General features: G+C 42.0%; 1 protein-coding gene across 1 annotated transcript in view; it reads left to right on the top strand.

The window, feature by feature from the left end:
• LOC119442556 (serine/threonine-protein kinase ATR) overlaps positions 1-13705 on the top strand; it is a 94652-nt gene extending 80947 nt beyond the window's left edge. The window contains exons 54-62 of the mRNA XM_037707470.2: positions 735-842; positions 1880-2037; positions 2431-2526; positions 3408-3561; positions 4043-4108; positions 5835-5920; positions 6059-6161; positions 6859-6972; positions 13110-13705. Coding sequence (XP_037563398.1) covers positions 735-842; positions 1880-2037; positions 2431-2526; positions 3408-3561; positions 4043-4108; positions 5835-5920; positions 6059-6161; positions 6859-6972; positions 13110-13169 — 945 coding nt within the window. The 3' untranslated portion in view covers positions 13170-13705. The remainder of the gene's footprint in view (positions 1-734; positions 843-1879; positions 2038-2430; positions 2527-3407; positions 3562-4042; positions 4109-5834; positions 5921-6058; positions 6162-6858; positions 6973-13109) is intronic.
• Positions 13706-14606: the final 901 nt, after the last annotated feature.

Raw genomic sequence — 14606 nt, 5'->3', positions numbered from 1 at the left:
CCCCTTTGCCCCACACCTTGGCACTTCAAATACTAGGCTCAACCACAAGACAACAGAGTTATGTGGGAAAAACCAATTTTAGGCCTACGGACAGTATCGACAATGTGGTATTATAGAAAATAGTTCTTTTCAACGGACAGGCCCAACGTGCACACTTATATCGATGTGCAATCCACTACAATGGTCCCAGGTGGTCCTGCGCTTGCATAAGCTGATGCTGTGCTAAAACAGGCTGCTGAAAACTGGCTGCCAAGGTCTTTATGCTGCAAATATCTGTAGCATGTAACTGTTGCAAAACAGTTTTGTAACAATTACTAGTAGCAACACACAAGCACCTGCTTAAATATTGTTACTCGGAGTTGTGAGGTCTGTACTCTTGGTGTAATTGTTTTCCTTTGACTGTTTGAGAGATTTGGTGCAAACAGGAAAGACATCCAAAGCCTGTGTTGTACACACGCATTTTCAACAATCATTGAGACAAATGGCTGTAGAAATATGCCAACTTTGCTGGCTTTGTCGAAAGCCTATCTTGACAGAACCAATGGAGCTTGCGAATTTCAACATTTGCTAGTTTCAGTGCGTGTGTGATGCAGTTATAAGATTTGAAATTGGTAGAGGGCCATTTGTTAAACATCTTGCAATTTATACCTGTCGCTGCATTCTTATGCCTGCACTTCTCCAGACTCATTTACAAGGTATTCATTTCACATTGACAATGTATTTTGGCTACACAGGATGATCTTCGCAAGGACTGCCGACTCATGGAGTTCAACAACCTCATGAATCGCTACCTCAAGCAGAGTGCTGAAGGTCTCAGGCGCAGACTGCACATACGCACTTACGTATGTACCATCTTAGAAATCTTTTATCTCAGCATCTATTATGATGCAATGTGTACATTAACCTCTAGTCACAAGAGTACCAAAATAGTAGTGGTGTGCGAATGCCAAGTTGTAGATTTTTAATAGAATATCGAATCGAATCAAGAAAAAAAAAAGGCGGATATCAAATCGAATATCCAGTATCAGAAGATTTTTCACAAAATTTAATGCTTAAAAATTTTGGGCAAGCAAATACAGTGCTACACATGCTCGGCAGTCTCCTAGCATTACACGAATGTTGCAAGCTATCAGTAACATAGGTACATAGAAATCAAGATATACAGTATGGTGCACTCTTATTACAGGGGACATCAAATTAGTATGCAAGCACCGATTACAGCTCAGTTCTAGTGTATGAAGGTGTGGATTTTATATGTATATATTGAATAGAATCAAGTGTGTGTGTGTGTGTGTTTTTTCCTGAAATTAATGAATCAGTGACATTCTGGTGTACTGAGTACCAACGAGGTTCTCAGTTTAATAGTGGACCTGTGTTTTATGGCAATCTTCTATTTATTACACAGAAAGCTTTTCTTTCCAGTTTTTAAAATACACAGGGGCTAAACCAACTTTACGGCAGTTGGGTTATCGTAAAGCCAACCTGCGCAACAGGCAAAAGGACCATGCATCACGTGACTTTATCACCACTCCGCATGTAGCTGACGCCGACGGTAAAGAGCAGGCGCCGTTTCTTTGTGAGGTTCAGCGTAGTTTTCCACCTGTCAAAGAATCGGAAATCGAGGGTCAAAGCAGTTTCTGGTGGTTCTTCTCGCATAGCGCGGTTTATTTAGTATGACGTGGTGTTTTCTATGTGAGAAACGATTCTGTGAGATGTACTGAAGTGATTTAAGTCAGCATGGCCAGAGTTTCTGCGGCATTGAGGCGCTCCTGGGGCGCCTTCGGCTTTACTAATTAACTTTACTAATTAATTAAAGGTTTCTGTCAGTTTTCTTCATACTCTGTCCTTTTTTCTTTTCTTTTTTTTTTTCTGGATGCAGAATGTGGTTCCTCTGAATGAGGAATGTGGCCTTATTGAATGGATTCCAGACCTGCAGGGATTCCGGTTCATTCTGAACCGCATCTACCGTGAAAAAGGCTTACTTGTCTCCAGCAAAGAGATAAAGGAGATGATGCCTGAACTCTCCACCAGTCTTGAGTTCGTATCCTGTTGTCATTTACATTTACACTTTGCAAATGAAGCACGTCTACATCACATAGTTCGATAGAGTAAAATATTGTTGTCTAATCAACAGTGGTTAAGCAAGGGAAGTCGCTGGAGCCAACATCGCTGGAGGCAAGGGGACTTGCCTTCGTCGAGGCATTGGCTCCAGCAACATCCCTTGTTCGGCCACTGTCAGTCACTTTGTCTCTATCTTCCTTTGATCATCTGTCCATATTGTTATATAAAAATACGAATATGTGTGCAGCACAAAGAAATGCATGATGAAGAAGGCTTTTAGGAACAAACTCTGTGCCATGTGTCCAATAAATGAAAATTATGAATGACGACTTTCGGTGTACTTTATATTCTTGTTTATTTCATGTACAGGAAGAAACTGGCCATATTCAAGGAAAAATTTCTTCCTCGATTTCCTCCTGTTTTTGTTGAATGGTTTCACAAGAACTTTCCGGACCCAACTGCCTGGTCGGTGCCCCTTTCGTCATCAATGATAATTGTGAAACGGTCTTAATTAAGCTTATAGTTTAGTGAGTAAAGTCTTAATGTATGAAGATCTGACAAACTTTTTAAAAACTCTGTTGAACTGCTGCTTACAGAAGTGTTGCATTCCTTCACTATAATAGCAGTTGTGCACTATTCCTGTCATGGCAAGGTGCTTCGAATTATTTTAGATCTGTTTTCAAGGAGCACTGATTTATCACTGAAAAAGGCATCTGCATTTAGGCCGCTGTGACAATTGGTTTCCACAACTAGCACCTGAGGCTGCAGCTTCGCGTACATTTGAATCTTTTTACAATAAAGTTGCATTCAAAACGAAATTAGTATCTTCATTACAATTGATATTCGTTATAGGCAGATATTCGTTACACGGTGATATCAGCAAAAAACATTCTATAATTACTCTATTAGATGCGTTAATTTGTTATTATATTCATGATCGTTATATTGAGGCTCAACTGTATATGCTTTCTGCTTCCAGTAAAGCTGCACTGTTACTGTCATAGTTATTTCTCTGCACATTCGTTAGTCCTTAATGTAGCAGTGTTCTTATAGACTGTTGCTCACAATTTGTTCAGTAAGGATGGCAAACTTTATATAGTTACTAGCACACCGTGTCGGAACAGTGCAACAGTGGTGCTAAGATTGCCTCAGCACTGAATATTGAAATGTGCTCTCTGATAAATTGTTGGCTCATTCATTGAGACATGGGGATGCACTTAAGACAGGGGAGTATAAGAACATTGGTTATGCTACTGAAGTTAGCTTTTAATTATGAACATCTAAATGCAGTGTCCCAATCTAGTCTATTGTGTGTGTGTGTGTATTTACATGTCTGAATCTCTCAGGTACACTGCAAGGCAGTCATACGCCCAAACAGTGGCCGTCATGAGCATTGTTGGCTTCATCCTGGGCTTGGGTGACCGACATGGCGAGAACATCCTCTTTGATGCTTCATGTGGAGATGCTGTGCACGTCGACTTCAACTGTCTCTTCAACAAGGCATGAGCCCCTTTCATACACTGGACACCATGGTTTTGAATTCCTTGTTTGATTTGCTTTCCTCTAATCTGGGATGTGAGGGGGCATAGAATAAGGAATCACAGGCTCATTGTTTGTCAGAACTTGCTTTCTTGCATGTTTTGTGGTAAGCATGCTGCTTGCAAAATGCAGGATAATGCACAACTGTGCCCATGAAGCTTGGCATCGTTGCATTAGACATTTAAGTAACAAGTGATCTGTAGAATGGATAATACAGGATGGTTTGCATGTTGCTTCCGTTTTGCTAGCGCCTTGTTCAAATTGTTTCTGTTGCTTTGCTGTTTGCAACTCAGATATCCGATTTGTGAAGTGCGATAGATGATGTCATTCATAATTACCATGGTGAGTTTAAAAGTAACAGGTATAGTTAAGCTAACTTGCAAAGCTGGTTTAAGCAATAATTTTAGCGGTACAAATAATTATAATGTTTGCTTTTAAACAGGGTGAAACCTTTGATTGGCCAGAGAAGGTTCCTTTCCGCCTGACCCACAACATGGTAGATGCCATGGTGAGTATGTCAAGCTCCCGCATCCCATTACTCGGTATGTGTTGCCAGAAAAATGATACTGTGGGAGCCAACTACAGCTTGCTTCTAATATGCGAGGTATGGTGTTCACATGTGCGTATTGACAAGTCCTTTATTTTTTGGTGTTCCAGCACCAGTCACAGCCCAAATTAGTCATGAGCACCTGCATGCAAATTTATTTTCAGTACATGTCTCCCTTGCACATTCTATTTACCACTTGTTTATGATTAAGTAGAAAATATCTTGCATACAAATGAGCCGTTCCCTCAAGCTTTAGACACTACAGTACACAGCAAATTAAAAAATGGCGTGGGCAAATTCACACCAGCAAGGCAGAAATAGATAAACAGGCAATAATTAAAAACTACAGGGCCTGCTTGTTATTATCCATAGTGTAGCTTTTTGTTTCTACTGCTTTTGGAAGTGACCTCTTAAATGATCAAGTTTCCATATGCTTGCATGTAAGGGTGCTGATGTACTCGAGGTCTGAACTTTACCACCTGCATTGCAAATCCGTTCTACAAGTCTTGTTAGCAGAGTTATACATCTGAAAGGCCCAAGAGAAAAGAGGATCAGCTTGACATTTCGATTAATCTTGTCACATGTTGGTATCGCAGAAAATGAACAAGCTGATGCTCTCACACGCAATTTGCTGTTGTACCTCTCAAAAGTGACAGTCCCGAAAAATCCGTAGATGACAAATAGAATAATTAATTAGCTCATTTTTCGTTGCTTTCAAGGAAACGCCTTTCAGTAAATGGGCGCAGTGTTGTGTAACAAGGCTTCTTACCTTCTGCTTGCCTGATTCAGCAACACTGGTCTGTTGGACACATGATGGATCTCTTGCCTTTTCGTTTGCTTTAGAGCCACTCAGGTGGAGCAATTGCCAGTCAGGTTTTCCAGGCTGAACTTGCCTGGTGCGCACCGTCACCATTATCACATGTCCTTATCCTAGTCATATGTATCAGTTCACGAATTGTTTATCACCTTCAAAAGAGCAGTGGTCATACTGTGCATTTTCATACACGTGAGCTGAAGAAGTTCAAACTTGGGAGGCACTTAAAAAAAAAAAAACATGTGGTTGGTTCTTCCTTTTTAATTGCGGATTCTTTCAGAATGGCTAGTTCGTACTGGACTGGTGCGAGCCCCAAATATTCGAGGTTGCCATATTGCCAGTTCTATATCTGGTGGCATATTAACAGAACTGCCATATGTATGGCATGATGAAACCATGGAAGCACCTTTTTCTTTTTTTTTTTTTTGTTCTTTTTTCATCTTTCTCTTAAACTTGTCCTACTGAAATGCTATTATCAGCTATGTTGACTTGGCACTGTGGTACTCATCACACCAGTTTAGCAGTATTGCACCTCTTTGTGAGAGCAAATTTTTATTGTGGACATTTTGTAGAGCAAGCTCACTGTGGCTTTTATAAGTATGTCTTTAGCTCCAAATTTCTTTAGCTCTGAAATATCAGCACATGCTTTAAAGTCATCAATGAAGTATTTACTGTCCACATAAACACTAGTAAAATGGCGTTAGAGTGTTATCAAAGAAAATTAGTAATGTGGCTGCAATGATTTGTCATAATGCTGCATATTTACAAATTTGGCTTGCAAAAGTAATGGTGCCGCTTCTTTTTCTGCTTGTGTTGCAACAAGGTGCAGCTACACTTTTTCCATTTAGTGTTAGTTGTTTTTGCAACTTCCAGGGTCCTCTCGGATACGAAGGTGTCTTCAGGAAAGCGTGCGAAGTCACATTACGCATCATGAGGAATGAGACAGATGCATTGATGAGGTGAGGGCCAGGGGGAGTTATCCTCCAAGTCTGCAGTGTGGCTTGCTGATGTTGCGTGCATGCATTTTAAAGTTTATCTCACAATAAAGCTTCGTTCCTCATTGCAGCTGGTTTCTTTTTTCTTTTTGATCCTCCCAGTGTGCTGAAACCATTTGTGCATGACCCTCTTGTCGAGTGGAGCAAAGCCCCAAAAGGTGCAAGGAGCCATCAGTCAGAGTCAGGGGAGATCATCAACGAAAAGGCAAGCTTGAATGAAAGACGTGTGGCCTAGTCAGTTAATACACCATACCTACCCCCCCCCCCCCCCTCCACTTTCATTGCCTTGGGTGTCCTGTATGCTATGGTGTTGTGTTTTCCCAGCAGTGAATCAATATGAAACAGCAAGCTTGAGCTTTTTGTCACCATGCCATAAACAAAATGTAGTTGTGTGTGAGCAAAAATATGGTTGTGTTATGCCAAGTTCTATGTTAAATTGAAGAAACCAATCTGTCTTATTCACTTGTTTTTTGCTTGAAAAATTCGGTGCACGTAAGATTTCTACTTTTTTTAGAAGGTTTAATTTCATTTTTACATTAGTTTTCTGCTTTAGACACACAGAAAGTGGGTGTGAATTTGATTTGGGGGCATGTTAGAATAGGACAAATACTGCCAAATAAGCCAGCGATGTGTTTTGGAATTTTTTCTGCATCTTGTTTAATTTGTCCCGCCGGATAATTCGATCAGATTCGTCAGGCCTGTGAGAGTCTAATTAACGTAAGTTGACTGTACACTTGAGTAGGATTTGCAAAACACCACTGATGACATTGCTTGAGATCGGGGCTCTTCAGTATATCCAGCAGATTATACTGGCATCTCAGCTATTCTGTTTCAGGCCTTGCCTAATCTCAATGTGCACTAATATGCTTCACTTACTGTGCACACACGTACCCCCTCATCAGGCCCTGGTCAACGTGAATGGAATTGAGCAGAGACTAAAAGGTGTCTACAGGGGTCGTAACAAGCCTGCTGGACCACCTCTCTCCGTTGAGGGTCAAGTGGACAGCCTCATTCAGGTAGGGCTCCTTGCTGTGCGTTTAGCTTTAAAGCTTCAAGTACGATAAACCCCAAGACACTCTTGAGAGAACAGGAATCTCTTTTCCCATGCAACGGACAGATTATTTCCCAAGAAATTTAGGTAAAAGGACTGGCAACCGCCCAGAACGTGTCATGAGATGTTGGTGGAAATTAAAAAAAAAAAAAACATGATTTATAGTAATATAATCGAGCATGCTGTTCGCAATTTATGTAGGAATTACTATTTTAAATTGGCACAGAAAGGCACAAAAAAAACTATAAGTGGCGCGAACTGGCGGGGAAACCTTGGTACTTCGGGTGTAGTATATCAGATTACGGTACTGCATCTAAGTTGGCTGTTATTAAGTACCACATAGTTATTGTTTGGAGGTCGCAGGGAGAGGCCTTCGTCCTGCAGTGGACATAAATATAGGCTGATGATGATGACTTATTGTTTATAATTGCAATTCTTATATTGTTAGGCATTTGCGCTTTATTCTATTCGTATTACGAAGTAAAAGAAATTCATGCTAATGAGTGGCACTGCCTTCGCAGCAACGAGTGGAGTGGCAAAGCCATTGTGTCCCTTTTCTTCTCAGGCAGGGGCACAGACGTTCTAGCAGCGAAACCATGTTTGTTTGCTTGTTTTTTTGTTTGTTTGATTGTTTGTTTGTTTTACTTTACACTGTACTTTTTCATTTGATTGCATGGTAGCACACATAAGTGCATGCTTTTGTATGTGTGCGAGTTCGCGAGTGAGTACCCCGAGTGTAAGATACAAAATGCTATTGACTAATTGTGCTATAGATGGGTTCCAGCACTAAAATAGGTTTGTTCAATTCAGAAAAAGTGCATGGCCCCACAAATGAAAAAGGTGTAGGCGGTTCCAGTCGTGGTGCGCCGAGCTGCACTCACTTGCTGCAAAGTTCAAGGGTGCACTGCAACGTGGCTGCACCTTGCCCCACAACCCGTGCAGCCAAAGATGGGGGTGCAGTGTGTGCAGCTGCACCTCGGACAATCGATGGCATAGATGCAGTGCACCATCAATAGGTGCAGAAGGAGCAAAGAAACTTGGTTAAATCGAATAGACCTCTACTGGCATATCCTACCACTTAGCTCGGCTTGGCTAAAAAAAAAAAAAAAAGCCTGCTTGTATATGTCCAAAGCAGTTGGACAGGAAACCATGAAAGCACGTACCTAGCTATTATTGTAAAAATAATTCACTTCAGAAACATGATCACTTCAGAAACATGAACACTTCAGAAAACATGAACTGCAGGAACATCAACTTGATAAAGAAAATATTGCGTTCTTACGGCTAGGGCTGCACTTGACATCTGTTTTCCACCAATGCTGGTGTATAATCTCTATCGTGCTCACCTATCACTGTTTATAGCATGTTTCTAGTGTACAACTACATCTTCGCTGCAGATAAAAAAATTCTTATAAAAATGTTTCATAGCGTTTTCTGTGTTATCACTGTATGATTGGGACACTCTAACCGGTAAGCTTTCCGTTGCACTAAACTGGATGCCATGAAATTGGTTGTCACTGACTCTTTTTAAAATCAAATTTGGATGAATGTAATGCAAGCTATTGCATGTATACACTTGCATTGTGCGTGTGCATGCACAAGTGTTTTGTGTGTGGGGCTTCCTGGCATTTTCACCCAATTATCACCTTCAAAAAACAAGTCTGTGCAGTAATCAGAACAATGTTCTGACTATTATAAGAGATTTTCTTTCTTATTCAATCTCACTTCACAAGAAAATTGGCGAGCTCAACCACAAGGTGACTGAGCTTTGCGATAAAGTGAGCCCTTTGATGCCTTTTGAAGAATACAGACGCACGCAAGCGATGGAGGGTGCAGATCTATGAGGAAGTGATAACTGCATGTAGGGGAAAGAGAGTGAGACAACAGTGGCACAAACCCATAGAGTTTCTCACTATAACACCTAGAGGGTAATCTGGCGCCACCGTCTATGCAAGTTTCTTAAAGGGCGATGTGCCGTCATGGGAATGACGGGATATGTGTCTGCGAGGCTTGTGTTGGCTGGTGTTGTACGAGGCTTCGTCTGAAACGTGGATATGGCTACACAAATAATGCATTCTTAAAATAAAATCTACATAAAAGGCTTTCATTCACCCATATTACATCTCTCAATAAAGTTTACTCACCTACAATGCAGGATCAAGCGAAGAAAAGCAAGAACAGACGACAAGTTGTTTCAAAGCGAGCGAGAATCTTGTCGTCTGCCCTTCAACTTTAGCGGCCAGCTGATACTTTTTATGTTTTATATAATTGTACATCCATTAGTAAGTCCTCAAAATTAAAAAAAGCATGTTTTTGTGTAACAATAAAGCTAAAACAGCTTTTTACGTGCTGTTTTAGCAGAAAATAAATCATTGTGACAGATGGAACGGTGGTAGTCAGGCGCATCTTCAAGGCTTCGTGGCTCTCCGAGAACGATGCCAATCCGAAGTCACAATATACCGGCATTCCCATGGATACCACTGCTCAGCAGCGCCAGTTTTCCTTCTAGGATATAGTGAGAAACTCTATGCACAAAGCTGTCCAGTCTGCCATCGGCTTGATCTTATACCACCGACATGGCTTCACATGCCCCTCCACTGTGGTGTGTTGAGGCATATTCTAATACTTTGGCCAGAGCTGAGCGTCTCTTGACTCATGATTCGTGTGACATGACGTCACTTTCTTTTTTACGTGATGACGGCCCTTACGTGTACTCAACATTTGCTTACATTTGACATACTCTTGGTAGCCAATTGGAGCTCATCTCTAGTCATAGTGCTTGTATATGGTACATGTTTTGTTAATGCGTGCCCTGGCACACTTGCATCTGGCTCCCTGGAACAGCATGCTGTGGTACTTGGCTTGTTAGCGTGTAGGTGTGGTCAAATGTAGGCACACATTGTATTAAATCACGCTATGCTATAAAACGCTATTTTTTGGCCCCTGGATATCGCTTGCATTCTGCAACATTAGTTCAGTTTTTAGTCTTTTTTATTTCTTTCTTCGTAACCTTGAAAGTCTCTGCGTGCATTGTGTTCCTGATGGAGCATTGCATCCATGTGCAAACAAACAGGTAACGTATGAGAAAAATTTATAGGAACAAAAAATGTACATCTGATTTCAGTGCCTATGTAAGAAACCATAGCTGCATAAATTGCAGGAGCACTTTTTTTATTGTGCAATGCTGATGAGCATAGAGTTGTTAAGTTAGTATACCTTGGCACTAAACAAAAGGTTTCTTTTTTTCTTTTTTTATAGTCTCGAAGTCCGAGCAGTACATTTTCATAAAAAGATGATAGGAGCATCATCATGTGTGCATGGCATTGGTGAACACTACCTCACGCACGCCAGAAGTCTCCAGCACTGCAAACATTCTAAGGCAGAGGACCCATTCAGGCATTGATAAGATGGATATCATTGACTATAATTTCTTGGTCCACTGTTCGCTCTTTCACACATTGATTATAAGAAAAATCTTTCTATCTCGCATAAAGTATAGCCGCTTTCTTTTGTTTCTATGTCCCCTCTGCCATGGTCTGTTATTTTACCTCCAGTTTCTTTATCTGCTTTGTGCCATGGCATACACAACTTGGAAGTCGGGCAGTTCCTCAACATTTATATAATGGACATCAACAAGGTTTGCATTTTTACTGCACTGCGAAGTTACGAACTTGGAACTTGGCTATCTCTGCGACATTATTGCCACGCGTACTTATTAACTTTCCCGGTGACCGTCTTTCACCAACTAACAAAGTTACCACCCAGCGCAAGACCCACCTTTCTATATCGGAAGTTTCTCGAATGTTATCGCTGGTTCTATCTGTTGTTTATGTTGTCACTGAGCCTTGTGTAAGCAGATTGCATGTGTGACAACAGTACTAGCGGTGTACATTCTAGAACTTACATGAGCACCAGCGATCACGCTAGAAGGTTCAATGAGTCGTGTATGAATAACTGTCGTATCTAATCCGCAGATCATATTTCGACGATTGCCGACTGTACTCATCGCTATTGTGCTTTGAGTGTCATTTGTTTTCTCTGGGCACAAGTTCGCCCAATAAGAGTTATTTCAGGATTCACAATTTTTACTACCATCTGGTTCTTCAATGTCACTATGTGACATTATAGGTTGTAACATCACACTCGAGCATGGGAGTAGATAAAAAAATGTGACTTGCATAAAGAAATGACAGGTTTCCTAACAGGCTACTGGGTCAGTCAATATGTGTCAAATTACATCTGGAAGGGGTATTTTAATGAGAAAAAAATCACACCGTCTCTTATGTTATCCCCAAAACGACTTGAAGGCGAAAGCCCAAGTGCAGATGCATTAAAGACAGACACATGACGTACACATCCCCCTTAATTCATTTAGTCTACTTCACTTTGTCATCCCTCTTAATTCGCTTACTCATCCTCTTAATTTGCTTAGTCATGCTCTTAATTCACTTAGTCAGCCCCTTAATTCGCTTAGTGTACTTAATCCTCTTAATTTGCTTACTCATCCTCTTAATTCACTCAGTCATCAATCTTAATTCTATTGCCTTTAACTTGCCTGAGTCCTTCCTCTTAATTTGCTTAGCCAGCCACTTAATTCGCTTTATCATTCATCTGTATCATCTATCTTGCTAGCTTAGAGGGTATGAGCCATTGACGCGGATAGTTTTTGTACCTTTCATGTAGTCGCCCCGTTTTCGCTCAAGGACTTTGAAGGCCGGCTGAACGATGAGACATATAAGGATTTCGCCTTAATAACTAGCAAAGGGTGCAAGGCACGCATGCATGCAGTGGCTAAGCAGAGGCATAGAGCTAAGCAATGCCACCTAGGCACCTCCTACTCACGGTGATGTTGGGTAGATGCACGGGAAGCGGCATACAAGAGGATGTGGGGTGTGACCATGGAGGAAGGAAAAAGATAGGAGGGAGCATCGGGCAACCCGATTGAATCCAAGAGTGTCGTCCCAACACATGATGAAAACGTCAGAGCACGGAGGTTACGTCGGAGCGCGCGGAGGGTTTTAGTACATCCGGTTGATTTTTTTCAATACCCATTCGCATTTTTCTTCCTCCATGCCCATTCGAAACCAAACGTCTCGGCAAATCTCTATTCTTGCTCCGTGATCTCGACGCAAGAGGTCACGTGTTGGGCCGACACTGAGCAAAGGGAAAGGGACTGGCGTCATGGAGCGTTCACTTGCCAAGGCTGGCTGCGTAACATAATGCTCTCTCCGACCGTTTTCTTTCCTCCAAGGGTGTGACGCATCGCAGAGCAGAGGCACAGATGCGAGGCGAATCAGAAGAGGTGTGGGTGACCTGATCCTGTATACAGTATTAAAAGCATCCCATCCCATAAAGGGACACTAAAGGCAAATATTAAGTAAAACTAAAGTGATAGATGAATGCTCGAGAACGTCTAAGGCATCAATATTATCGCAAACAAAGTCTTAGTAATCAAGAAATTTAGGTAAACGTAGGACGCGATTTGCGACTCACCCGGGACATTCAAGTACTAGCCCGATGACGTAGGTACTCCTCAGTCACGCTGTAAGTGTCCTCAGTATAATTCAGTCACTAGTACTCAACCTTTCGTGGTAAAAACACAATTGCATTATATTATAAGACGGATAAAAATGCTACTTGTCCAGTTCTATTTGATGTGTAGAAAAAATAACACATGGACGTTAACCTTGACCACGACACGGGCGATCGAAAGGTTTCGTTTTTGCTTGACTTTGCGCCGGCCGTGCTTTCGCGTGTCAGTAGTTTCGTTATCGCATTGTGCTGCGCTGGTTTTGCTGGCTTGCGAAACTCGCACTAACCGGAAGTAGCAGAGAATTTCACGTCCATATTATATCGCGGGATCCCCGAACGGTCCACGCCACTTGACCGAAAGCAGCTGCAGCTACGAATCCAACGCTCTGTCTTGGCTCGGTTTCTCCATGGCCACGTGTTTGCGTTTTGCGCAAAAAAAAAAAAAAAAGAAACGTAGCGCCGTCTGCTCGTGCGCCGTTTTACTCACCGACGGCAGTAAAGAGCGGTGATGGCATATGCATTCTTGTGCTGCCTTGCTACAGTTATGTCTTTTTCTTTTAACCGATGCAGGAAGCAACCAACGAAGTCAACCTCTGCCAGATGTACGTCGGCTGGGGCGCCTACCTCTGATAGTTTTCTCTGTTCTAGCTTAGTATTCTTGGGACCTTTTCGCCGAAGAGCTTGTGGATTCTTTTAGCATTGCACATACTAACATGTGCTAGTAATGTGCATTCCTTAGTGTCCGTTCTTTTTTTTTTTTTTTTTTTCATGGAGGAAGTGTCTTATGCATTTTTATCTCATAATTCATTTCGTGCACCACTACACACTTCCCTAGCAGTTAATGCTATCTGAACACGTCTGCTTTGATTCTGTGATCCATTATGTTGCTCACTAGTACTGTATTGTTGACAAGAGTGCTGCATTTTATACGACTTAGATGTATTTATTGAACTACTTGAAAGTGTTGTGCTGCATTAAGAAACATGATTACATGCATTTATAATATAGAACAGTATTTCTGTGCTGAGGAGCCTTGAGCAAGTTTAATTTTTATCTGAGAACCAAATGAACAAAGGGGTGACATTTGTTGTTGCATCTAAACTTTATTGCTTGTTGAGTAAAATGTGCCTTTCACTGTTGATACAACCATTAAATTGCATTAACTATCGTTCAAGAGTTGTGCTTTCCTTGTGCAGTCATTACTGTCCTCCTTGCATGCATTCTATTGAACTGATTATGATGGGGCAACAGCAAATTTCTGCAGTGTTCATAGGTGTATGTAAAATGCTTATCCAGGAAATGCCTTGTACCAGTGCAAACTAAATGTTGCCAAGTAAAAATAACAGAGGGCATTACACGAATTGCGCCCACTGTTGTTGATAGACATTGTTTATGCTAGGCATGATTATTTTAAAGCTAAGCTTTCTTTGCCTCTTCCTTCGACTTTTCCACTGCTGCAGCTGTTGTGGTTGTCTCACATGCCGCGTCAGGAGGTGGTTCATAGCATGCGTGGCAGAGAGGAAAGACGACGCGAGAAACTCGTTTGGACCTTTCCATCGCGTCGCCACAATGCCCTCTAGGCGTCGCACCCTAGGCGTCGCCATAGGTACACTCTTGACGGCGCAACGGCATTGCAAAAAGTGCAGCGCTTACCTTTGTACTAACGCGCAACAGTCCAGAGGGGAGGTAGAGTCGACGCTGTCCTTAAACGAACAGCCACTATTCTCGCAGCTAGCAGCTCCCATACATGGGGGAAGGGCGGGAGGGGGAAAATGCAACGTAAGAAGGCAAGGAAATGCTGGTTAAATTCAAGTTCAGGGTACGCTATGGTACGTTTATGCTATTTCTGAAAAATAAACGCCGTGCAAGTTTGTCAAGCGATTGAACAACTGACTCGGGGCGTCTTGGCGACACTACGGAAGCGGCCGCACGTCAAATCACTTCTGTGCCCGCCTTGGTAGCTTTGCAGCTATGGCATTGCTCGAGGTCACGGGTTCGATCCCGACGCTCGTGTACTTAGATTTAGGCGCAAGTGAAAGAACCCCGTGGGGCCAAAATTAATCCAGA

This window comes from Dermacentor silvarum, chromosome 2, assembly GCF_013339745.2.
Source record: "Dermacentor silvarum isolate Dsil-2018 chromosome 2, BIME_Dsil_1.4, whole genome shotgun sequence".
In the NCBI taxonomy this organism is placed as follows: domain Eukaryota; kingdom Metazoa; phylum Arthropoda; class Arachnida; order Ixodida; family Ixodidae; genus Dermacentor; species Dermacentor silvarum.
Note: the sequence above shows the minus strand (reverse complement) of the source record. Positions and strands in the feature narration are given on the sequence as shown.